At 54.5% G+C, this 25,559-nt stretch overlaps 1 protein-coding gene across 2 annotated transcripts in view; it reads right to left on the bottom strand.

The window, feature by feature from the left end:
* Nucleotides 1-236: 236 nt before the first annotated feature.
* The window catches only part of LOC133357878 (TELO2-interacting protein 1 homolog), a 33,391-nt gene continuing 8,068 nt past the window's right edge, over nt 237-25,559 (bottom strand). For both annotated transcript variants that reach the window (XM_061576029.1, XM_061576030.1), the window contains exons 5-14: nt 23,938-24,123; nt 19,690-19,833; nt 17,524-17,696; nt 15,886-16,042; nt 14,396-14,647; nt 10,094-10,296; nt 9,126-9,266; nt 5,557-5,797; nt 3,313-3,400; nt 237-991 (exon numbers count right to left, since the gene is read on the bottom strand). In XM_061576029.1, coding sequence (XP_061432013.1) covers nt 508-991; nt 3,313-3,400; nt 5,557-5,797; nt 9,126-9,266; nt 10,094-10,296; nt 14,396-14,647; nt 15,886-16,042; nt 17,524-17,696; nt 19,690-19,833; nt 23,938-24,123 — 2,069 coding nt within the window. In that variant the 3' untranslated portion in view covers nt 237-507. The remainder of the gene's footprint in view (nt 992-3,312; nt 3,401-5,556; nt 5,798-9,125; nt 9,267-10,093; nt 10,297-14,395; nt 14,648-15,885; nt 16,043-17,523; nt 17,697-19,689; nt 19,834-23,937; nt 24,124-25,559) is intronic.

The raw sequence follows: 25,559 nt of genomic DNA, 5'->3' as shown, positions 1-25,559 counted from the left end.
CACACAGAGACCTATAGACTCACACAGAGACCCATAGACTCACATAGAGACCCGTAGACTCACACAGAGACCCGTAGACTCACACAGAGACCTATAGACTCACACAGAGACCCACAGACTCACACAGAGACCCATAGACTCACACAGAGACCCATAGACACACACAGAGACCCACAGACTCACACAGAGACCCATAGACACACACAGAGACCCATATACTCACACAGAGACCCATAGACTCACACAAAGATCCATAGTTTATTGTCCGTACCTCCGATTCGCGCGGTTGGCTACGTAACCGTGGCGACCAGGGGCTGAGCCAACGACCTTCTGACCTGGCGATGAGGCCAGTGACCTTCTGACCTGCGGGTCAAGCTCTACGGCCACGGTGACCCCCCCCCACCTCCACCAACTTCACGGAGGTGGGGTGGTGGGGGGGAGGGGGGCAGGTCAACAGTCTTCTGCGGTGGGGAGGGGGGAGGGGTGGGTGGGTGATCGGGCCCAGCGTCACGACGGTTCGTCGTCCACGAGGGCCAGCAAGGAGCGGACGTTCCCCGCGAACTCTGCCCCCTCCGAGGAGGAGGAGGTGGAGGAGGAGGGGGCGGAGGAGGGGGCGGAGGAGGAGGAGGTGGAGGAGGAGGAGGTGGAGGAGGAGGGGGCGGAGGAGGGGGCGGAGGAGGAGGAGGTGGAGGAGGAGGAGGAGGAGGGGGTGGAGGAGGAGGGGGAGGAGGAGGTGGAGGTGGAGGAGGAGGGGGCGGAGGAGGGGGCGGAGGAGGAGGAGGTGGAGGAGGAGGAGGAGGGGGCGGAGGAGGAGGAGGTGGAGGAGGTGGAGGAGGTGGAGGTAGAGGAGGTGGAGGAGGTGGAGGCGCTTCGTGCGAACTGGACCGGGCGAAAACCTTCTCCGGGCGACTGCAGGTCGTGGGGGCAGTGCAGCTGGCAGAGGCTGAGCCAGACTCGGTCGGGGTCCACGGCCATCACGCTGCGCAGCAGCCTGGCCCACGGGGGGGGGGGGGGGGGGGGGGGAATAAATAATAAATAATGTCGAAATAAAATAAACGCGGCGCACAACGGGTACGACCCACGGCACGACGTAGCTGACATCATCGTCGTCGTCATCATCGACGTCGTCGTCGTCGTCATCATCGTCATCATCGTCATCGTCGTCATCGTCATCATCGTCGTCATCGTCATCATCGTCATCATCATCATCGTCATCATTGTCGTCATCATCGTCGTTATCGTTGTTATCATCGTCGTCATCGTCATCATTGTCGTTATCGTCGTTATCATCGTCGTCATCGTCATCATCGTCATCATCGTCGTCATCGTCGTCATCGTCATCGTGGTCATCATCGTTGTTATCGTCATCATCATCATCGTCGTCGTCATCATCGTCATCATCGTTGTTATCGTCATCATCATCATCATCGTCATCATCATCGTCATCATCGTTGTTATCGTCATCATCATCATCGTCGTCGTCATCGTCGTCGTCATCATCATCATCATCGTCATCATCATCGTCATCATCGTTGTTATCGTCATCATCATCATCGTCGTCGTCATCGTCGTCGTCATCATCATCATCATCATCGTCATCATCATCATCATCGTCATCATCATCGTCATCATCGTCGTCATCGTCGTCATCGTCATCGTGGTCATCATCGTTGTTATCGTCATCATCATCATCGTCGTCGTCATCGTCGTCGTCATCATCATCATCATCGTCATCGTCATCGTGGTCATCATCGTTGTTATCATCATCATCATCATCATCGTCGTCGTCATCGTCGTCGTCATCGTCATCATCATCATCATCGTCATCATCATCGTCGTCATCGTCATCATCATCGTCATCATCGTCATCAACACCGTCGCCCTGCAGGGAAGCCCATGTAGCTGTGAACTGTTAAACCATCGAGAGTGAAGAACTCGGTTCCTGAGAGCTGCCTTGTTGTGTTTAGCTTGTCGCCCTCCGCCCCCCCCGCACCTCCGATTCGCGTGGTCGGCTACGTATGGTGCAAAAGAAGTTCAACACACATCTATATCTATACACACACACAAGGGAAATGTGTGAATGTGTGTCTGTTCGAAATGTTTAGCATACTTCCCGACATGCAACAAACTTGAAATTCGCCATGTGGCTAGCTTCCAGACTGTACACAATGCAAAAAGTATAAAAATAGACTTTTGTATTTTGGGGGTGGGGGTGGGGCGCAATAATGGATCTAATATTTTGCACGGCAAGTGAGCGGTGACGTCACGTCTGTGATGTCACCGCATGCTCGGACTGAATTATTAATTTCCGTACTCTTAGTTTTTTCGGTAAAGTCACGTAGGTAAAAAAATGAAATAAAAATTAATAAAAAATTAAGTTAAAAAAATCACGACGTTTCGGAGGCAACACAAGTCTCCGTCATCAGGTGGGACCGTCACAGCCAGATTTGCTGTATCAAGTGATACAGCAAATCTGTATCAAGTGATACAGCAAATCTAGTGATGTATCAAGTGAGGTATCAAGTGATGCAGCAAATATGGCTGTGACGGTCCCATCTGATGACGGAGACTTGTGTTGCCTCCGAAACGTCGTGATTTTATTAACTTAATTTTTTATTAATTTTTATTTCCTTTTTTTACCTACGTGACTTGCAGTCACGAAAGCTTCAAATCTAGAATGATTAATTTCCGTGCCAAGAACGGGTACACCTGCTTGTACACGTATATATATGAGTATGGATCTCTATGGGTCTCTGTAGGTTTCTGTGTTTCGACATGAGTCTCGATCGCCGTGTGTGTCTCCACGGGTCTCTTTCCATCTAGAATGAAAATAAGTATAACCCGTAAAAACAACGTTTTTCACTATAAATCCTTTATATGCGTGGCGGCTAGAGTCCTCTCGTCCTCTGGCTTGAGATGGCTGCCACCTATGGGTCACATGATTGTCTGGCAGCATTAAGCAATTGGTAATTAAATATTTAAAAAAATATCCCTAAACAGTGTAAAATTTAGAAAAAAATTTCACGAACATTAATTGTCACGCACAACGAGTCTGTGTGCAAAATGTCAGCTCGATTGGATCACGGGAAGTGGGTTAAAAAACGACCGAAAGATTTGCACGGTCGTAAGCAAGCAAGCAAGCACGCAAGCACATTAATATAAAGGATTTTAAAAAACGAATTTCTTAACGACTTCTTTGTCGCGTTCGTTCGCACCTCTGATCAGCGCGGTCAGCTAACGTGCGGCGGCGAGAAAAAAAGTTAAACGAGCGGATCCCGTAACAGCGCCGCTGGTAACGAGAGTGGCGCTCACCCCATCGCTGCCTCCTGCAGCACCATCGGCTGGTGGCAGCTGAGGTAGGGCAAGGCAGCAGTCACCACCGTGTCCAGATCCGCATTGTCTGAGGTCAACAACAAACAAAACACGCACACGCATATCCTTCTTTAGCGCCGGTAGGAACCTCCTGGTTACACCAGAACCACAAGGGATTATTGTGTCCGTCCGTCCATCGTGCAGGGAGGGGCTGGGTGGGGAGAGAGGGGCTGGGTGGGGAGGGGAGGGCGGGGAGGGTGGGGCTGGGTAGGGAGGGGCTGGATGGGGAGGGTGGGGAGGGTGGGGCTGGGTGGGGAGGGAAGGGTAGGGAGGGGCTGGGTGGGGAGGGGAGGGGCTGGGTGGGGAGGGGAGGATGGGGCTGGGTGGGGAGGGTGGAGAGGGGCTGGGTGGGGAGGGGCTGGGTGGGCGGTGGGAGGGGTGGGGCTGGGTGGGGAGGGGCTGGTCACCCCGTGGTGCCCTTATAAAACTCAACGTTTAACCTACTCACGCCGGCTTGTGCCCGCCCTCACAGTCGGGCATATTTGCGGAATTCACCACGCCGCCGTTGACCCTGCAGGCCATTGACCGAGCAACCCAACGTTCCTACCAGCTCCCTCCGCAGGAATGTGTTTGGGCAAACGCTGTTAGGCAAGTAGCACCTATGACAACCGGCACAGCGCACGAGGGGGTGGGTGGCCAGCACCACACCTGCAAACAAATGCAAAGATAAAGATCCCCCATATAGCCTTTGACAGACTGTAGGGGCAAGTGCTGTTAGCGAGCACCTATGAAGGCCAGCACGGCACACGAGGAGGTGGGTGGCCAGCACCACGCCCGGCCGCCTTTGTCTCCGCAGTGGCGATGTTTACTACACACCGCACCGGTTACTCATTCGAGGCCGAGTCAACCTAAGGGAGCCCCTGGACTGGTTCAGATCATCGTCACGGGTGTTGGCCGTGAGCGGGACTCGAACTTGGGTCGCCGAGTTCGTAGCGCAGCGTAGCGCTAAGCCGCCGCTCCCCACGGATGCACGCAGACAAAAACACACGCACACACACACACATACACACACACGCACACACACACATACACACGCACACACACGCACACACACACATACACACGCACACACACATACACACGCACACACACACATACACACGCACACACACACACGCACACACACAACAAAATAAAGGCACACACACATACACACGCACACACACAACAAAATAAAGGCACACACACACGCGCACACACACAACAACAAAATAAAGGCACACACACACACGCGCACACACACGCGCACACACGCACGCGCCGTGCGAGCGCTCATGAATAGATGATAAAAATTAATAATTCATCCTCGCACCTTCACTCCGGCGCCATGCTGTTAGTCACAAAACACACAGGCTGCACACGCACGCGCACACACACACACACGCACGGAACACACACACCAACACACGCACACACCATCGCACGGAACGCACACACCAACACACGCACGCACACACACACACACGCACACACACGCACGCACACACACACACGCACGCACGGAACGCACACACCAACACACGCACACACACACACACACACGAACACACGCACACGCCATCGCACGTGAAGACACAGCAACGCACGCACACGCACGGAACACACCGACGACATCAACAACAACCGCCGTTCACCACCGAGTGACGGTGATGTCACCATGACGCATAGTGCCAGGCCAGGCCAGTTCAGGCCAGTTCAGGCCATTTCAGGCCAGGCCAGTTCAGTTCAGGCTAAGCCAGGCCAAGCCAGTTCAGGCCAGTTCAGTTCAGGCCAGTTCAGTTCAGGAGAGTTCAGACCAGGCCAGTTCAGGCCAGTTTCAGACCAGGCCAGTTCAGGCCAGTTCAGGCCAGTTCAGTTCAGGCAAGTTCAGTTCAGGCGAGTTCAGACCAGGCCAGTTCAGGCCAGTTCAGTTCAGGCCAGTTCAGTTCAGGCGAGTTCAGACCAGGCCAGTTCAGGCCAGTTCAGTTCAGGCCAGTTCAGTTCAGGCCAGTTCAGTTCAGACCAGGCCAGTTCAGGCCAGTTCAGTTCAGGCCAGTTCAGTTCAGGCCAGTTCAGACCAGGCCAGTTCAGGCCAGTTCAGACCAGTTCAGGCCAGTTCAGACCAGGCCCGGCCAGACCAGGCCCAGCCAGGGCCCAGGTTGCGCTCTGTGGAGGCCACCGAGCGACCCGCCACCGCCCTCTCACCGAGCCGCAGCACGACGGCCAGAGGCCCCAGGCTGTCGAGAGCGGCGGCCTGCAGGCGGCAGGCGAGCGACCGCGGGTACAGGGGCGGCCCCCCCGGCCCCCCCCGCCGGCGGCCCTCGGCCCCCGCGGCGGCGCTCACAGGCGCCCTCGCCGCCAGCGAGGCGGCGACGGGGCCCAGCAGCTCGCCGGAGACGCGCCGGCGCAGGAAGTCGCCGCAGACGCGCGACAGCGACACCAGCGTCTGGGTGGGGGGGGGGTGGGACAGGGGACAGAGTTTAATGGGGGCGGTGATGCGGAGGAGGTCGCGAGGACGTGTGCGCGTTGAACTTCCTTCGCACCGCCGTACGTAGCCAACCGTGCGGGGGAAAGACAACAAACTGTGGGTCTCTGTGTGGTGGTGAGTCTGTGAGCCTCTGTGTGGTGAGTCTATGGGTCTCTGTGTGGTGGTGAGTCTGTGTGGTGAGTCTATGGGTCTCTGTGTGGTGAGTCTGTGGGTCTCTGTGTGGTGAGTCTATGGGTCTCTGTGTGGTGGTGAGTCTGTGTGGTGAGTCTGTGAGCCTCTGTGTGGTGAGTCTGTGGGTCTCTGTGTGGTGAGTCTGTGGGTCTCTGTGTGGTGAGTCTGTGGGTCTCTGTGTGGTGGTGAGTCTGTGAGCCTCTGTGTGGTGAGTCTATGGGTCTCTGTGTGGTGAGTCTGTGGGTCTCTGTGTGGTGAGTCTGTGGGTCTCTGTGTGGTGGTGAGTCTGTGAGCCTCTGTGTGGTGAGTCTATGGGTCTCTGTGTGGTGAGTCTGTGGGTCTCTGTGTGGTGAGTCTGTGGGTCTCTGTGTGGTGGTGAGTCTGTGGGTCTCTGTGTGGTGGTGAGTCTGTGGGTCTCTATGTGGTGAGTCTGTGAGTCTCTGTGTGGTGAGTCTATGGGTCTCTGTGTGGTGAGTCTATGGGTCTCTGTGTGCGAGTCTATGGGTCTCTGTGTGCGAGTCGTAAGTACAACAGCCGCGCAACAGATGGCAGTGGTGGCATCTACATCTACAGAACGTGAAGAACCAGTGGCATCTACGTCTGCAGAACGTGAAGAACCAGTGGCATCTACATCTGCAGAACGTGAAGAACCAGTGACATCTACATCTGCAGAACGTGAAGAACCAGTGACATCTACATCTGCAGAACGTGAAGAACCAGTGGCATCTACATCTGCAGAACATTAAGAACCAGTGGCATCTATATCTACAGAACATGAAGAACCAGTGGCATCTACATCTGCAGAACATTAAGAACCAGTGGCATCTACATCTGCAGAACGTGAAGAACCAGTGGCATCTACATCTGCAGAACGTGAAGAACCAGTGGCATCTACATATGTAGAGAGTGAAAAACCAGTGGCATCTACATCTGCAGAACGTGAAGAACCAGTGGCATCTACATATGTAGAGAGTGAAGAACCAGTGGCATCTACATCTGCAGAACGTGAAGAACCAGTGGCATCTACATCTGCAGAACATTAAGAACCAGTGACATCTACATCTGCAGAACGTGAAGAACCAGTGGCATTTACATCTGCAGAACGTGAAGAACCAGTGGCATCTACATCTGTAGAGAGTGAAGAACCAGTGGCATCTACATCTGCAGAACGTGAAGAACCAGTGACATCTACATCTGCAGAACGTGAAGAACCAGTGGCATCTACATCTGCAGAACGTGAAGAACCAGTGGCATCAACATCTGCAGAACGTGAAGAACCAGTGGCATCTACATCTGCAGAACATTAAGAACCAGTGACATCTACATCTCCAGAACGTGAAGAACCAGTGGCATTTACATCTGCAGAACGTGAAGAACCAGTGGCATCTACATCTGTAGAGAGTGAAGAACCAGTGGCATCTACATCTGCAGAACGTGAAGAACCAGTGACATCAACATCTGCAGAACGTGAAGAACCAGTGGCATCAACATCTGCAGAACGTGAAGAACCAGTGGCATCTACATCAGCAGAACGTGAAGAACCAGTGGCATCTACATCTGCAGAACGTGAAGAACCAGTGGCATCTACATCTGCAGAACGTGAAGAACCAGTGACATCTCCGTCCTACAGGAGATTATACAATTTTCAAAGCCATTCCCCGTGTTTAGTGTACACGCCGTACAACACGTTTGGAATCGACAGGAGTGAAGTTGGACTTATGAACAAATGAACGAACGAACAGAACCTCTGGAACCTAACCAGTTCGTAAGTCGAGGAGTCCCTGTAGATATAACTTTTGCAGTTTTGTCAAGATCAAATGTGAGCTTGGGCAAGACTGTCGCGGTGGAGAGATGTTAACTACCTCGCCTGGTGTGCAGGAGGTCGTGAGTTCGATCCCGACCCTGATGCCTGCTGCTGTAGATTTGGAGTTTGCGTGTCTCTCTCTCTCATCATCACGGTGGCTAGGAGATGTTAACTACCTCGCCTGGTATGCAGGAGGTCGTGGGTTCGATCCCGACCCTGATGCCTGCTGCTGTATATTTGGAGTTTGCGTGTCTCTCTCTCATCATCATCACGGTGGCTAGGAGATGTTAACTACCTCGCCTGGTGTACAGGAGGTCGTGGATTTGATCCCGACCCTGACGCCTGCTGCTGTATATTTGGAGTTTGCGTGTCCTCTCTCTCCCCGTGGTCGCGTGGATATTTCACCGGGTCCTTCAGTGTTTCCCTCCACATTTAAAACCACCGTCACTGCTATGAATGTCCCCGTGATGATGACGACGACGACGACGATGATGATGATGAGCAACTTTGCCGGGCTATCATTTGTCATCGCCAGGTCGCTTCTGAAGAAATAATCAAACAGCTCAGTGTAGTCTTACCTGCTAAACTAAAATTAGCAACCAGTGGAACCTCATTTGCCAGTAAAAAATATGATAATTGGTTTTTTGACCCTTTTTTCTGGCAACAAAACTGACACCTTTTTTACAAGGAGTCATGTTTGCATAGACCACAATACCTGCAGTCGTAATGCAAACAAAAAGAACATAACTCTAATAATGTATGCACTGTCCTTGAAGTTGATTGGTCCACACCCGAGACAGCTTTCCTTAGAGCCTAGTCTCATATGGGTTGGACCAGATGACGCCAAAAGGCGCACAACTCAAAGACAATGCACCATCAAAGTATGAGAGCTCGGGGTAAGCATTTACACCATTGGAACCTCATTTGCCAGTAAAAAATATGATAATTGGTTTTTTACACTTCTATCTGGCATCAAAACTGACACCTTTTTTTACAAGGAGTCATGTTTGCATAGACCACAATACCTGCAGTCATAATGCAAACAAAAAGAACATAACTCTGTTTGCATTCTGACTGCAGGTATTGTGGTCTATGCAAACATGACTCCTTGTAAAAAAAGGTGTCAGTTTTGTTGCCAGATAGAAGGGTAAAAAAACAATTATCATTAAAATTAGCCACAGCAGAATAGCTCGCAAAGAGCCAGCGGAGACGGCTCGCCTCGCGTGAGCCAGTGGAAAAAAAAGGGGTTCACGGGTGGCTCGCTTCGCGGCGCACCGTCTCACGCGTGGGTCCGCTCAGACGCGACGGCACCTTGAATGCGGCGAGGATGACCCTCCACTCGTCGCCGGTGAGCCTCTGGACGAGCGCCGGCCACAGGCGGTGAGCCATGGGCAGGCAGGAATCCTCGCGCGCGGACAGGACGCCCATCGCCAGCCGCACCACCTCCAGCATCTACACACACGGAGGTACAAAAGACAAAGGTCCCCCGTGTAGCCTCGACAGACTGTTGGGGCAAGTGCTGTTGGCGAGCACCTGTGAAGGCCGGAATGGGACACAAGAGGGTGGGTGGCCGCCTTTGTCTCCCCAGTGGCGATGTTCACACATGCACACAAAGATCCCCCGTATAGCCTTAACAGACTGTAGGGGCAAGTGCTGTTAGCGAGCACCTATGAAGGCCGGAACGGCACACGAGGGGGTGGGTGGCCAGCACCACGCCCGACCGCCATTGTCTCCCCAGTGGCGATGTTTACACACCACACCAGGTACTCATTTCAGGCTGAGTCGACCTAGGGGAGGCCCAGGACCGGTTCAGACAATCGTCACAGGCGTTGGCCGTGAGCGGGAATCGAACCCGGGTCGCCGGGTTCGTAGCGCAGACTCACACAGCCCCACGGTGACCCCACACCACCTCCAGTAGCTACACACACAGAGAACTATCGCGTGGGTCGGGTTAAACAAGCTCCTGGGCCTCGTGTGTGTGTGCCCCGTGTGTGTGTGTGTGTGCCCCGTGTGTGTGTGTGTGTGGGCCCCGTGTGTGTGTGTGTGTGGGCCCCATGTGTGTGTGGGCCCCGTGTGTGTGTGTGTGTGTGGGCCCCGCGTGTGTGTGTGTGTGCCCCGTGTGTGTGTGTGTGTGTGGGCCCCATGTGTGTGTGTGTGGGCCCCACGTGTGTGTGTGTGTGCCCCGTGTGTGTGTGTGTGTGTGGGCCCCATGTGTGTGTGTGTGTGGGCCCCGCGTGTGTGTGGGCCTCGTGTTTGTGTGTGTGGGTCCCGCGTCTCACCGTGAGCCGCACAGCGACGTCGTGGTGCGACAGGAGGTGCACGCTCCGCTCCAGCAGCGCCCCGCACAGCTCCAGCTGGGGCGGCAACGCCGGCTTCTTGTCGTAGCCGGCATCCTCCTCCTCCTCCTTCAGCTCCTCCCCCTTCTCCTTAAGCTCCTCCTCCTTCTCTGTCCCCTCCCCTAACCCGGCCCCCAACTCCGCTCCTAGGCCCACACACGCAGGGGAGGGGGGACGGGGTCACGCACAGAGGTCGCAACCGGGTACCCGATACCCGTACCCGGCCGGGTACGGGTAGGCCGTCCGTGAGTCACTGGTGAGTAACCGTTTGTCACTCATTTCCCAACGTCTTGTCTCTTCTCACAATTCAAGTTCCTAGAATCAACCCACCCGCGCCTGCAGCATGGCTTCATCCCAGAGGTCGCAATCAGGTACCCGATACCCGTACCCTACCCGTACCCAGTCAGGTACGGGTAGGGTACGGGTACGGCCGGGTACGGGTACCCGTTTGCGACCCTGGTGCGGCCGGGTACGGGTACGCGTAAGGAATCAAAACCCGTTTGCGACCTCTGGTCACGCATCGCCGATTCGCACGGTTGGCGTGCATGTATGAGTGAGCGAATGAGCGGGTGAGCGGGTGAGCGAGAAAAAGAGAGAACGAATGAGCGAGCAGGTGAATGAGTCAATGAATGAGTAAATGAATGAGTGAATGTGTGAGTACATGCGTGAATGAGTGAGCAATCGAATGAGTGAATTAGTGAGTGAATAGTGAAAGAGTAATTAAATAAGTGAATGAGCTGGTGAATGGGTGAGTGAACGTGTGCATAAACGAATGAGTGAAGGAGTGAGTAAATGAATGAGTGCCCTGGTGAGTAAATGCGCGAGGAATTGAGTGAACGAGTGAATGAGTGAATTAGTGAGTGAAAGAGTAATTAAATAAGTGAATGAGCTAGTGAATGGGTGAGTGAATGTGTGCGTAAGTGAACGAGTGAATGAGCGCGGAAATCAACAAGCGAGTTCATGAGCGAGTCAATTCGTGAATGGACGAGTGAGCAAACAGGTGAACGAGCGGGTGAATAAGTCCGTGAACGAGTGAGTAAATGAACGAGCGAATGCTTGAGTGAGCGAGTGAATCAGTGCACCACTGAGTGAGTGAATGAACGACGGAACAAGTAGAATGAACGAGCGAGCGAGCGAACGAATGCGAGGAAATGAGTGAACGAGTGAATGAGCGCGCAAATCAACAAGCGACTTCATGAGCGAGTCAATTCGTGAATGGACGAGTGAGTAAACAGGCGAACGAGTGGGTGGATGAGTTCGTGAACGTGCGAATGCTTGAGTGAGCGAGTGAATCAGTGCACCACTGAGCGAGTGAATGAACGAGCGAATGCGTGAGTGAGCGAGTGAATCAGTGCACCACTGAGTGAGTGAATGAACGAGGGAATGCGTGAGTGAGCGAGTGAATCAGTGCACCACTGAGCGAGTGAATGAACGAGGGAATGCTTGAGTGAGCGAGTGAATCGGTGCACCACTGAGCGAGTGAATGAACGAGCGAATGCATGAGTGAGCGAGTGAATCAGTACACCACTGAGCGAGTGAATGAACATGTGAATGCGTGAGTGAGCGAGTGAATCAGTGCACCACTGAGCGAGTGAATGAACGAGCGAATGCGTGAGTGAGCGAGTGAATCAGTGCACCACTGAGCGAGTGAATGAACGAGCGAATGCGTGAGTGAGCGAGTGAATCAGTGCACCACTGAGCGAGTGAATGAACGTGCGAATGCGTGAGTGAGCGAGTGAATCAGTGCACCACTGAGCGAGTGAATGAACGTGCGAATGCGTGAGTGAGCGAGTGAATCAGTGCACCACTGAGCGAGTGAATGAACGTGCGAATGCTTGAGTGAGCGAGTGAATCAGTGCACCACTGAGCGAGTGAATGAACGAGGGAATGCTTGAGTGAGCGAGTGAATCGGTGCACCACTGAGCGAGTGAATGAACGAGCGAATGCGTGAGTGAGCGAGTGAATCAGTGCACCACTGAGCGAGTGAATGAACGTGTGAATGCGTGAGTGAGCGAGTGAATCAGTGCACTACTGAGCGAGTGAATGAACGAGCGAATGCGTGAGTGAGCGAGTGAATCAGTGCACCACTGAGCGAGTGAATGAACGAGCGAATGCGAGAGTGAGCGAGTGAATCAGTGCACCACTGAGCGAGTGAATGAATGTGTGAATGCGTGAGTGAGCGAGTGAATCAGTGCACCACTGAGCGAGTGAATGAACGAGCGAATGCGTGAGTGAGCGAGTGAATCAGTGCACCACTGAGTGAGTGAATGAACGTGCGAATGCTTGAGTGAGCGAGTGAATCAGTGCACCACTGAGCGAGTGAATGAACGAGAGAATGCGTGAGTGAGCGAGTGAATCAGTGCACCACTGAGCGAGTGAATGAACGAGAGAATGCGTGAGTGAGCGAGTGAATCAGTGCACCACTGAACGAGTGAATGAACGTGTGAATGCGTGAGTGAGCGAGTGAATCAGTGCACCACTGAGCGAGTGAATGAACGTGTGAATGTGTGAGTGAGCGAGTGAATCAGTGCACCACTGAGCGAGTGAATGAACAAGGGAATGCGTGAGTGAGCGAGTGAATCAGTGCACCACTGAGCGAGTGAATGAACGAGAGAATGCGAGAGTGAGCGAGTGAATCAGTGCACCCCTGAGCGAGTGAATGAACGAGAGAATGCTTGAGTGAGCGAGTGAATCAGTGCACCACTGAGCGAGTGAATGAACGTGCGAATGCTTGAGTGAGCGAGTGAATCAGTGCACCACTGAGCGAGTGAATGAACGTGCGAATGCTTGAGTGAGCGAGTGAATCAGTGCACCACTCAGCGAGTGAATGAACGTGCGAATGCCTGAGTGAGCGAGTGAATCAGTGCACCACTCAGCGAGTGAATGAACGTGCGAATGCTTGAGTGAGCGAGTGAATCAGTGCACCACTGAGTGAGTGAATGAACGAGAGAATGCGTGAGTGAGCGAGTGAATCAGTGCACCCCTGAGCGAGTGAATGAACGAGAGAATGCGTGAGTGAGCGAGTGAATCAGTGCACCACTGAGTGAGTGAATGAACGAGAGAATGCGTGAGTGAGCGAGTGAATCAGTGCACCACTGAGCGAGTGAATGAACAAGGGAATGCGTGAGTGAGCGAGTGAATCAGTGCACCACTGAGCGAGTGAATGAACGAGAGAATGCTTGAGTGAGCGAGTGAATCAGTGCACCACTGAGCGAGTGAATGAACGTGCGAATGCTTGAGTGAGCGAGTGAATCAGTGCACCACTCAGCGAGTGAATGAACGTGCGAATGCTTGAGTGAGCGAGTGAATCAGTGCACCCCTGAGCGAGTGAATGAACGAGAGAATGCGTGAGTGAGCGAGTGAATCAGTGCACCACTGAGCGAGTGAATGAACGTGCGAATGCTTGAGTGAGCGAGTGAATCAGTGCACCACTGAGCGAGTGAATGAACGTGCGAATGCTTGAGTGAGCGAGTGAATCAGTGCACCACTCAGCGAGTGAATGAACGTGCGAATGCTTGAGTGAGCGAGTGAATCAGTGCACCACTCAGCGAGTGAATGAACGTGCGAATGCTTGAGTGAGCGAGTGAATCAGTGCACCACTGAGTGAGTGAATGAACGAGAGAATGCGTGAGTGAGCGAGTGAATCAGTGCACCCCTGAGCGAGTGAATGAACGAGAGAATGCGTGAGTGAGCGAGTGAATCAGTGCACCACTGAGTGAGTGAATGAACGAGAGAATGCTTGAGTGAGCGAGTGAATCAGTGCACCACTGAGCGAGTGAATGAACGTGCGAATGCTTGAGTGAGCGAGTGAATCAGTGCACCACTCAGCGAGTGAATGAACGTGTGAATGCTTGAGTGAGCGAGTGAATCAGTGCACCACTGAGCGAGTGAATGAACGTGCGAATGCTTGAGTGAGCGAGTGAATCAGTGCACCACTCAGCGAGTGAATGAACGTGCGAATGCCTGAGTGAGCGAGTGAATCAGTGCACCCCTGAGCGAGTGAATGAACGAGAGAATGCGTGAGTGAGCGAGTGAATCAGTGCACCACTGAGCGAGTGAATGAACGTGCGAATGCTTGAGTGAGCGAGTGAATCAGTGCACCACTCAGCGAGTGAATGAACGTGCGAATGCTTGAGTGAGCGAGTGAATCAGTGCACCACTGAGCGAGTGAATGAACGAGGGAACGAGTAGAATGAATGCGAGAGCGAGCGAGCCGACGAATCGGCACGTGGGCGTCGCGGGTACCGGCGGTGTCGTCGTCGTCGGCATCGACCTCCTCCTCCGACCCCACATTGCCGGCCGCGAGCTGCGTCTGCCGGTGGTGGTCGCGCACAAACTCCGCCACCTCCTCAGGAGAGCAGGGCGAGCGGCCTTCCTCCCCGCGCGGCCCCGGTGGCCCCGGCGGGCCCTGCGGGCCCCGCGGCCGGGCTCCCGCGTCCCCGTCGCCGCTCCTTCTCCGCTCGGACGCCGCCGTGTGCGGGCCCGGAAACCACTTGTCTGCTCGAGAGGGAGAAAAACCTGAGCCGTCGCGTAGCCGGCCCCGCTGACGGATCAACCTGTGTGTGTGTGTACCCTGTGTGTGTGTCTGTGTGTGTCTGTGTGTGTGTGACTGTGTGTGTGTGTGCCTGTGTGTGTGTGTGTCTGTGTGTGTGCCCTGTGTGTGTGTGTACTGTGTGTGTGTGTACTGTGTGTGTGTACTGTGTGTGTGTGTCTGTGTGTGTGTGTGTGCCCTGTGTGTGTGTGTACTGTGTGTGTGTACCCTGTGTGTGTGTCTGTGTGTGTGTGTACTGTGTGTGTGTGACTGTGTGTGTGTGTCCGCTGTGTGTGACTGTGTGTGTACCCTGTGTGTGTGTGTGTGTGTACCCTGTGTGTGTGTGTGTGTGCCCTGTGTGTGTGTGTACTGTGTGTGTGTACCCTGTGTGTGTGTCTGTGTGTGTGTGTACTGTGTGTGTGTGACTGTGTGTGTGTGTCCGCTGTGTGTGACTGTGTGTGTACCCTGTGTGTGTGTGTGTGTGTACCCTGTGTGTGTGTGTGTGTGCCCTGTGTGTGTGTGTACTGTGTGTGTGTACCCTGTGTGTGTGTCTGTGTGTGTGTGTACTGTGTGTGTGTGACTGTGTGTGTCCGCTGTGTGTGACTGTGTGTGTACCCTGTGTGTGTGTGTGTGTGTACCCTGTGTGTGTGTGTGTGTGCCCTGTGTGTGTGTGTACTGTGTGTGTGTACCCTGTGTGTGTGTCTGTGTGTGTGTGTACTGTGTGTGTGTGACTGTGTGTGTACCCTGTGTGTGTGTGTGTGTGTACCCTGTGTGTGTGTGTGTGTGTGCCTTGTGTGTGTGTGTACCCTGTGTGTGTGTACCCTGTGTGTGTGTCTGTGTGTGTGTGTACTGTGTGTGTGTGACTGTGTGTGTCCGCTGTGTGTGACTGTGTGTGTACCCTGTGTGTGTGTGTACCCTGTGTGTGTGTGTGTGTGCCCTGTGTGTGTGTGTACCCTGTGTGTGTGTGACTGTGTGTGTGCGCGTGTACCCTGCGTGTGTCTGTGTGTGTGTGTGTGCCCTGTGTGCGTGTGTCTGTGTGTGTGTCCCTGTGCGCGTGTACCCTGCGTGTGTCTGTGTGTGTGTGTGTGCCCTGTGTGCGTGTGTCTGTGTGTGTGTCCCTGTGCGCGTGTACCCTGCGTGTGTCTGTGTGTGTGTGTGTGCCCTGTGTGCGTGTGTCTGTGTGTGTGTCCCTGTGCGCGTGTACCCAGGGCGCAGGCGAGTGCGAGCAGCGCCGGTGCGGCACTCCTTGCCAGCGTCGCCGGGTGCCGGTCCACCAGGGACAGCAGCTCCTGTGCGGAGCCCGCGGCCTGCAGCACCGCGTCAGGACCCTCCCCGTAGCGCAGCACCGCCGCAAGCACCAGCTGTGGTGGGGGGCAGGGGGGGCAGGGGGGGGCAGGGGGGGCAGGGGGGGTGCCGTTAACATCGCCGCGGTCCCCGGCTCTCCGCTGGTGTTGGGAATCAGGGCGCCATGGTGGCGAGGAGATGTCAATTAATTCTAGATTTGAAGCTTTCGTGACTGTAAGGATTCATATTCTTAGTCACGTAGGTAAGACATTTTTTTAATTAATAAAAGTAAAATATTTACTTTTTATCTTATTCTTAGGTTTTTATTTTACTTTTATTCTTTTAATTTACCTACGTGACTTTACCGAAAAAACCTAAGAATAAGATATTAACTACCTCGCCTGGTGTGCAGGAGGTCGTGGGTTCGATCCTGACTCTGACACCTGCTGCTGTATATTTGGAGTTTGCGTGTCTCTCTCTCATCATCATCATCACGGTAGCTAGGAGATGTTAACTACCTCGCCTGGTGTACAGGGGATCGTGGGTTCGATCCTGACCCTGACGCCTGCTGCTGTGTATTTGGAGTTTGCGTGTCTCTCTCTCATCATCATCACGGTGGCTATGAGATGTTAACTACCTCGCCTGGTGTACAGGAGGTCGTGGGTTCGATCCTGACTCTGACACCTGCTGCTGTGTATTTGGAGTTTGCGTGTCTCTCTCTCATCATCATCACAGTGGCTATGAGATGTTAACTACCTCGCCTGGTGTACAGGAGGTCGTGGGTTCGATCCTGACTCTGACGCCTGCTGCTGTGTATTTGGAGTTTGCGTGTCTCTCTCTCTCATCATCATCACGGTGGCTAGGAGATGTCAAATAATTCTAGATTTGAAGCTTTCGTGACTGTAAGGATTCATATTCTTAGGTTTTTTCGGTAAAGTCACGTAGGTAGAAAATAAATTAAAATTAATACAAGTAAAATATTAATTTCTATCATATTCTCAGGTTTTTATTTTACTTTTATCAATTTTTTTACCTACGTGACTTTACCGAAAAAACCTAAGAATAAGATGTTGACTACCTCGCCTGGTGTGCAGGAGGTCGTGGGTTCGATCCCGACCCTGATTGGAGACGTCAAGGCGGTCAGTTCGCCCAGTTTCATTTCTCGTAAACATGACAAAGTTCCCCCGTATAGCCTTGACGGACCTTTTGGGGGGGTATGGCAAGTGCTGCTAGCGAGCACACGCACACGCACACACACGCGCACGCACACACGCACACGCACACACACACGCACACGCACGCACACACGCACACACACGCACGCACACACACACACACGCACACACACACACACGCGCACACACACACACACGCACACACACACGCGCGCTCACACACACGCACACACACACACTCACCGGCGCGCTCACACACACGCTCACACACACGCACTCACCGGCGTGCTCACACACACGCACACTCACCGGCGCGCTCACACACACGCTCACACACACGCACACTCACCGGCGCGCACACACGCACACACACACGCACTCACCGGCGCGCTCTCGCTCTCCCCCAGGTGGCGCAGGGCGATGGTGACGGCGCTCGCCACGTAGTCCGAGTTGTGAGACACGAGGAGCCCGGGGCGAGCGTAGCCACACGCACGCGCCACGTGGCGCGTCACGCGGCGCGCCGTGCAGCACACGGGCTGGGTGTCTAAGCCGTCGCCTACGCACACAGAAACAAAGAGTATCCCCGCCGCCCCCCGTGTGGCCTTCAACGGGCTGTAGGGCAAGTGCTGCTAGTAGCGAACAGCAGCGCCTATGAAGGCCGGTGCTGTGGCACACGAGGTGGTGGGTGGACAGCAGAGGTCGCAACCGGGTACCCGATACCCGTACCCTACCCGATACCCGGCTACCCGTACCCGGCCGGGTACGGGTACCCGTTTGCGACCCTGGTGCGGCCGGGTACGGGTAGGCCGTGAGTCACTGGTGAGTCACTGTCACTCATTTCCCAACGTCTTGTCTCTTCTCACAATTCAAGTTCCTAGACTCAACCCACCCGCGCCTGCAACATGGCTTCATCCCAGAGGTCGCAATTAGGTACCCGGCCGTACCCGTACCCTACCCGTACCCGGCCGGGTACGGGTAGGGTACGGTTACGGCTGGGTACGGGTACCCGTTTGCGACCCTGGTGCAGCCGGGTACGGGTACGGGTAAGGAATCAAAACCCCTTTGCAACCTCTGATGGACAGCACCACGCTCGGCCGCCTTTGTCTCCCAGAGTGGCGGTGTTTAATTGGCAGTGTTTACACACCGGTGTTTACACACCGCCAATTACAATCACTATGATTACGCTGCTGCTGCTGCTGCTGATGACGATAATGATGTCGACAATGATGGTGATGTCACCGATGATGATGTCGATGATGATGATGTCAGCGATGATGTCACCAATAATGTCACCGATGATGATGTCACCGATGATGTTGTCACCGATGATGACGATGATGTCACCGATGATGATGTCACCGATGATGATGTCACCGACGATGATGTCACCGACGATGACGATGATGTCACCGATGACGATGATGTCACCGATGACGATGATGTCACCGATGATGATGTCACCGATGATGATGTCACCGATGATGATGATGTCACCGATGATGATGTCACCGATGATGATGTCACCGATGATGATGTCACCGATGATGATGTCACCGATAATGACGATGATGTCACTGATGATGATGATGTCACCGATGATGATGATGTCGATAATGATGTCACCGATGATGATGTCGACGATAATGATGTCGATAATGATGTCACCGATGATGATGTCGATGATGATGATGTCAGCGATGATGTCACCAATAATATCACCGATGATGATGTCACCGATGATGATATCGCCGATGATGTCACCGATGATGACGATGATGTCACCGATGATGTCACCGATGATGATGTCACCGATGATGATGTCACCGATGATGATGTCACCGATGATGATGATGTCACCGATGATGATGATGTCACCGATGATGATGTCACCGATGATGATGATGTCACCGATGATGATGTCACCGATGATGATGTCACCGATAATGTCACCGATGATGTCACTGATGATGATGTCACCGATGATGTCGATAATGATGTCACCGATGATGATGTCGACGATAATAATGATGTCGATAATGATGTCACCGATGATGATGTCGATGATGATGATGTCAGCGATGATGTCACCAATAATATCACCGATGATGATGTCACCGATGATGATATCACCGATGATGTCACCGATGATGACGATGATGTCACCGATGATGTCACCGATGATGATGTCACCGATGATGATGTCACCGATGATGATGATGTCACCGATGATGTCACCGATGATGACGATGATGTCACTGATGATGATGATGTCACTGATGATGACGATGATGTCACTGATGATGATGATGATTATGTCACTGATGATGATGATGTCACCGATGATGATGTCACCGATGATGATGTCACCGATGATGACGATGAAATCACCGATGACGATGTCACCGATGATGTCACTGATGATGATGACGATGCCGATGATTCCTTTCCTCCTAGCTTCTGGCCCCCTGCCGCACTCATGTACACGGCGCGAGAGCAGCTCGCCATGCACATGACCAACACGAGCAAACGGAGCAGACAGCCCTGCTCACCTCCCACCTTCTCCAGCACGGGGTACAGCACGATGGCCAGCATGGGCCTGAAGTCAAGGCCCAGGACACCGGCAAACCCGGCGATGCCCTCCAGCTGCGCGCTCAGCTGCCACGCGTTGCCGTTGAACGCCTCCAGCGTGCACTCTGCGCAAAGACACAGAGGCAAAGATCTTCATTGGCTCAGTACCAATGTAATAAAGGTCGTTGAGGCGACTTCTGGAATCCGGTCCTTTTATTCAACTTTGCATTACAGCTTTTCCTTCATGCTGCTGACAGGCAGTGTGAGAGGGATAGATAGAGAGAGAGACGCACTGCCACGTGGCAGCCTGGACCACGTGGCAGCCTGGACCACGTGGCAGCCTGGACCACGTGGCAGCCTGGACCACGTGGTACAGCTTGGACCACGTGGTGCAGCCTGGACCACGTGGCAGCCTGGACCACGTGGTGCAGCCTGGACCACGTGGTGCAGCCTGGACCACGTGGTGCAGCCTGGACCACGTGGTGCAGCCTGGACCACGTGGCAGCCTGGACCACGTGGCAGCCTGGACCACGTGGCAGCCTGGACCACGTGGCAACCCGGAGCCCCGCTCCCACGTGGCCCCCTTCCTCCGTTCGTTCCAGTTCTGACCACGTGTCGTTCGTCTCCACCCCTATTTAATACCCGGGTCACGTGGTACCTTTCCACCAATCCTGGTTAGCCTCCGTGGAATATTCCAGGCCCCCTCGTAGGCTCCCGGGACCACGCCCCTGACTCGTCTCCCCATTGGCTGTGGCTAAAGCCAGCAGAACCAATAATCTACTTGCAGCTGTCACCTTCCCGTCACGTCAGAGCCACGCCCCTGACTCGTCTCCCCATTGGCTGTGGCTAAAGCCAGCAGAACCAATCATCTACTTGCAGCTGTCACCTTCCCGTCACGTCAGAGCCACGCCCCTGACTCGTCTCCCCATTGGCTGTGGCTAAAGCCAGCAGAACCAATCATCTACTTGCAGCTGTCACCTTCCCGTCACGTCAGAGCCAAGCCCCTAGCTCGTCTCCCCATTGGCTGTGGCTAAAGCCAGCAGAACCAATCATCTACTTGCAGCTGTCACCTTCCCGTCACGTCAGAGCCACGCCCCTGACTCGTCTCCCCATTGGCTGTGGCTAAAGCCAGCAGAACCAATCATCTACTTGCAGCTGTCACCTTCCCGTCACGTCAGAGCCACGCCCCTGACTCGTCTCCCCATTGGCTGTGGCTAAAGCCAGCAGAACCAATAATCTACTTGCAGCTGTCACCTTCCCGTCACGTCAGAGCCACGCCCCTGACTCGTCTCCCCATTGGCTGTGGCTAAAGCCAGCAGAACCAATCATCTACTTGCAGCTGTCACCTTCCCGTCACGTCAGAGCCACGCCCCTAGGCTTCCCCCCATTGGCTATAGACCAGGACCAGCAGAGCCAATCATCGTGACGAATCGTGATACGTCAGTGAGCCGGATATATCCTCACATTACATGCGCTAAGACTCAGAGACAAAGATCCCCCCCCCCCCGTGCTCTCGACACAAAAGCTGTCGGACCAAGAGCCGTTGGTGAGCACCGAGAAAGGTCAATATGGCTCACACGGTGTCTCTGAGTGAGTGAGGGTGGAGCGTCTCTGAGTGAGTGAGGGTGGAGCGTCACTGAGTGAGTGAGTGAGGGTGGAGCGTCACTGAGTGAGTGAGTGAGGGTGGAGCGTCTCTGAGTGAGTGTGGGTGGAGCGTCACTGAGTGAGTGAGGGTGGAGCGTCTCTGAGTGAGTGAGTGTGGAGCATCACTGAGTGAGTGAGGGTGGAGCATCTCTGAGTGAGTGAGGGTGGAGCGTTTCTGAGTGAGTGAGGGTGGAGCATCTCTGAGTGAGTGAGGGTGGAGCGTCTCTGAGTGAGTGAGGGTGGAGCGTCTCTGAGTGAGTGAGGGTGGAGTGTCTCTGAGTGAGTGAGGGTGGAGCATCTCTGAGTGAGTGAGGGTGAAGCGTCTCTGAGTGAGTGAGGGTGGAGCATCTCTGAGTGAGTGAGGGTGGAGCATCTCTGAGTGAGTGAGGGTGGAGCGTCTCTGAGTGAGTGAGTGAGGGTGGAGCGTCTCTGAGTGAGTGAGTGAGGGTGGAGCGTCTCTGAGTGAGTGAGTGAGGGTGGAGCGTCTCTGAGTGAGTGAGTGAGGGTGGAGCGTCTCTGAGTGAGTGAGTGAGGGTGGAGCGTCTCTGAGTGAGTGAGTGAGGGTGGAGCGTCTCCGAGTGAGTGAGTGAGGGTGGAGCGTCTCTGAGTGAGTGAGTGAGGGTGGAGCGTCTCTGAGTGAGTGAGTGTGGAGCGTCTCTGAGTGAGTGAGGGTGGAGCGTCTCTGAGTGAGTGAGGGTGGAGCGTCTCTGAGTGAGTGAGTGAGGGTGGAGCGTCTCTGAGTGAGTGAGTGAGTGAGTGAGGGTGGAGCGTCTCTGAGTGAGTGAGAGTGGAGCGTCTCTGAGTGAGTGAGGGTGGAGCGTCTCTGAGTGAGTGAGGGTGGAGCGTCTCTGAGTGAGTGAGTGAGGGTGGAGCGTCTCTGAGTGAGTGAGGGTGGAGCGTCTCTGAGTGAGTGTGGAGCGTCTCTGAGTGAGTGTGGGTGGAGCGTCACTGAGTGAGTGAGGGTGGAGCGTCTCTGAGTGAGTGAGGGTGGAGCGTCTCTGAGTGAGTCAGGGTGGAGCGTCTCTGAGTGAGTGAGGGTGGAGCGTCTCTGAGTGAGTGAGGGTGGAGCGTCTCTGAGTGAGGGTGGAGCGTCTCTGATTGAGTGACGGTGGAGCATCTCTGAGTGAGTGAGGGTGGAGCGTCTCTGAGTGAGTGTGGGTGGAGCGTCTCTGAGTGAGTGAGGGTGGAGCGTCTCTGAGTGAGTGAGGGTGGAGCGTCTCTGAGTGAGTGAGGGTGGAGCATCTCTGAGTGAGGGTGGAGCGTCTCTGAGTGAGTGAGGGTGGAGCATCTCTGAGTGAGTCAGGGTGGAGCGTCTCTGAGTGAGTGAGGGTGGAGCGTCTCTGAGTGAGTGAGGGTGGAGCGTCTCTGAGTGAGTGTGGGTGGAGCGTCTCTGAGTGAGTGAGGGTGGAGCGTCTCTGAGTGAGTGAGGGTGGAGCGTCTCTGAGTGAGTGAGGGTGGAGCGTCTCTGAGTGAGTGAGGGTGGAGCGTCTCTGAGTGAGTGAGTGAGGGTGGAGCATCTCTGAGTGAGTGAGTGTGGAGCGTCTCTGAGTGAGTGAGGGTGGAGCGTCTCTGAGTGAGTGAGGGTGGAGCGTCTCTGAGTGAGTGAGTGTGGAGCGTCTCCGAGTGAGTGAGGGTGGAGGGTCTCTGAGTGAGTGAGGGTGGAGCGTCTCTGAGTGAGTGAGTGAGGGTGGAGCGTCTCTGAGTGAGTGAGGGTGGAGGGTCTCTGAGTGAGTGAGGGTGGAGCGTCTCTGAGTGAGTGAGGGTGGAGCATCTCTGAGTGAGTGAGTGTGGAGCGTCTCTGAGTGAGTGAGGGTGGAGCGTCTCTGAGTGAGTGAGGGTGGAGCGTCTCTGAGTGAGTGAGTGAGGGTGGAGCGTCTCTGAGTGAGTGAGGGTGGAGCGTCTCTGAGTGAGTGAGTGTGGAGCGTCTCTGAGTGAGTGAGTGAGTGAGGGTGGAGCATCTCTGAGTGAGGGTGGAGCGTCTCTGAGTGAGTGAGGGTGGAGCGTCTCTGAGTGAGTGAGGGTGGAACGTCTCTGAGTGAGTGAGTGAGGGTGGAGCATCTCTGAGTGAGTGAGGGTGGAGCGTCTCTGAGTGAGTGAGGGTGGAGCGTCTCTGAGTGAGGGTGGAGCGTCTCTGAGTGAGTGAGGGTGGAGCGTCTCTGAGTGAGTGAGGGTGGAGCGTCTCTGAGTGAGTGAGGGTGGAGCATCTCTGAGTGAGGGTGGACCGTCTCCGAGTGAGTGAGTGTGGAGCGTCTCCGAGTGAGTGAGTGAGTGTGGAGCGTCTCTGAGTGAGTGAGGATGGAGTGTCTCTGAGTGAGTGAGGGTGGAGCGTCTCTGAGTGAGTGAGGGTGGAGCGTCTCTGAGTGAGTGAGGGTGGAGCATCTCTGATTGAGTGAGGGTGGAGCGTCTCTGAGTGAGTGTGTGTGGAGCGTCTCTGAGTGAGTGAGGGTGGAGCGTCTCTGAGTGAGTGAGTGTGGGTGGAGCGTCTCTGAGTGAGTGAGTGTGGGTGGAGCGTCTTTGAGTGAGTGAGTGTGGGTGGAGCGTCTCCGAGTGAGTGAGTGTGGGTGAGTGCCGCGTCTCTCGCTCACCGCCCTCCACCGCTGGGGCGAGCGGCACAACGAGCGACATAGCTCCGGTGCCGGCGTCTCCCGGCACAGCCGAGTTGCCCAGCCGCGCCGTCGGCAAGCGCCAGTTCGCCGGCGAGGTGTACTCCTCCACCACGGCTCGCGCCAGCCAGAACAGCTCCTCCTGGCTGTACCGCGACCGCCAATCGCCTGCGCCGCGTCGCAAAGAACGAGGATCCTGAGTTGGGGGTTCTGGGCGCGCCTGTGGCAGAGGTCGCAATCGGGTACTCGTACCCGTACCCTACCCGATACCCGGCTATCCGTACCCGGCCAGGTACGGGTAGCCGTTTGCGACCCTGGTGCGGCCAGGTACGGGTACGGGTAGGCCGTGAGTCACTGGTGAGTCACCGTTTGTCACTCATTTCGGGTAGGGTACGGGTACGGGTAGGGAACGGGTACCCGTACCTGGCTGGGTACGGGTACCCGTTTGCGACCCTGATGCGGCCGGGTACGGGTAAGGAATCAAAACCCGTTTGCGACCTCTGGCCTGTGAACATGCCCTCACGGGGTGATGCACTGCTCGCTGCGACAGCGCCGAGTGGAGACCAGCGATAGCCGCACGCGACGGGTTCAGGGAGAAGGGCAAGTCGACGGTCACGGAGTTGAGTTCCTTCCCGTCTCGAGCCCTGGTGGCAATTCCACGTGTCTATGGCGGGGGTTAGGTCCTGCCACTAGAAACAACCCGCTATTGACTCTCCTACAAGGTGGTACAGGGACTCCTCTACTTGCTGACAAGCTGGTCTGTGCGTAAGTCGATTTGTTCGTAAGTCCAACTTTACTCCTGTCGATTCCAAACACGTTGTACGGTGTGTACACTAAACACGGGGAATGGCTTTAAAAGTTTTATAATCTCCTGTAGATGTAGATGCCACTGGTTCTTCACGTTCTGCAGATGTAGATGCCACTGGTTCTTCACGTTCTGCAGATGTAGATGCCACTGGTTCTTCACGTTCTGTAGATGTAGATGCCACTGGTTCTTCATGTTCTGCAGATGTAGATGCCACTGGTTTTTCATGTTCTGCAGATGTAGATGCCACTGGTTCTTCACGTTCTGCAGATGTAGATGCCACTGGTTCTTCACGTTCTGCAGATGTAGATGCCACTGGTTCTTCACATTCTGCAGATGTAGATGCCACTGGTTCTTCACGTTCTGCAGATGTAGATGCCACTGGTTCTTAACTCTCTACAGATGTAGATGCCACTGGTTTTTCCCGTTCTGTAGATGCCACTGGTTCTTCGCATTCTGCAGATGTAGATGCCACTGGTTCTTCCCGTTCTGTAGATGCCACTGGTTCTTCACATTCTGCAGATGTAGATGCCACTGGTTCTTAACTCTCTACAGATGTAGAAGCCACTGGTTCTTCCTGTTCTGTAGATGCCACTGGTTTTTCACGTTCTGCAGATGTAGATGCCACTGGTTCTTCACGTTCTGCAGATGTAGATGCCACTGGTTCTTCACGTTCTGCTGATGTAGATGCCACTGGTTCTTCACGTTCTGCAGATGTAGATGCCACTGGTTCTTCACGTTCTGCAGATGTAGATGCCACTGGTTCTTCACGTTCTGCTGATGTAGATGCCACTGGTTC

The sequence above is a fragment of the Lethenteron reissneri genome, chromosome 60 (assembly GCF_015708825.2).
Source record: "Lethenteron reissneri isolate LAM-NWPU_2019-01 chromosome 60, ASM1570882v1, whole genome shotgun sequence".
Taxonomy (NCBI): domain Eukaryota; kingdom Metazoa; phylum Chordata; class Hyperoartia; order Petromyzontiformes; family Petromyzontidae; genus Lethenteron; species Lethenteron reissneri.
This window is presented reverse-complemented; position numbering and strand designations above follow the sequence as displayed.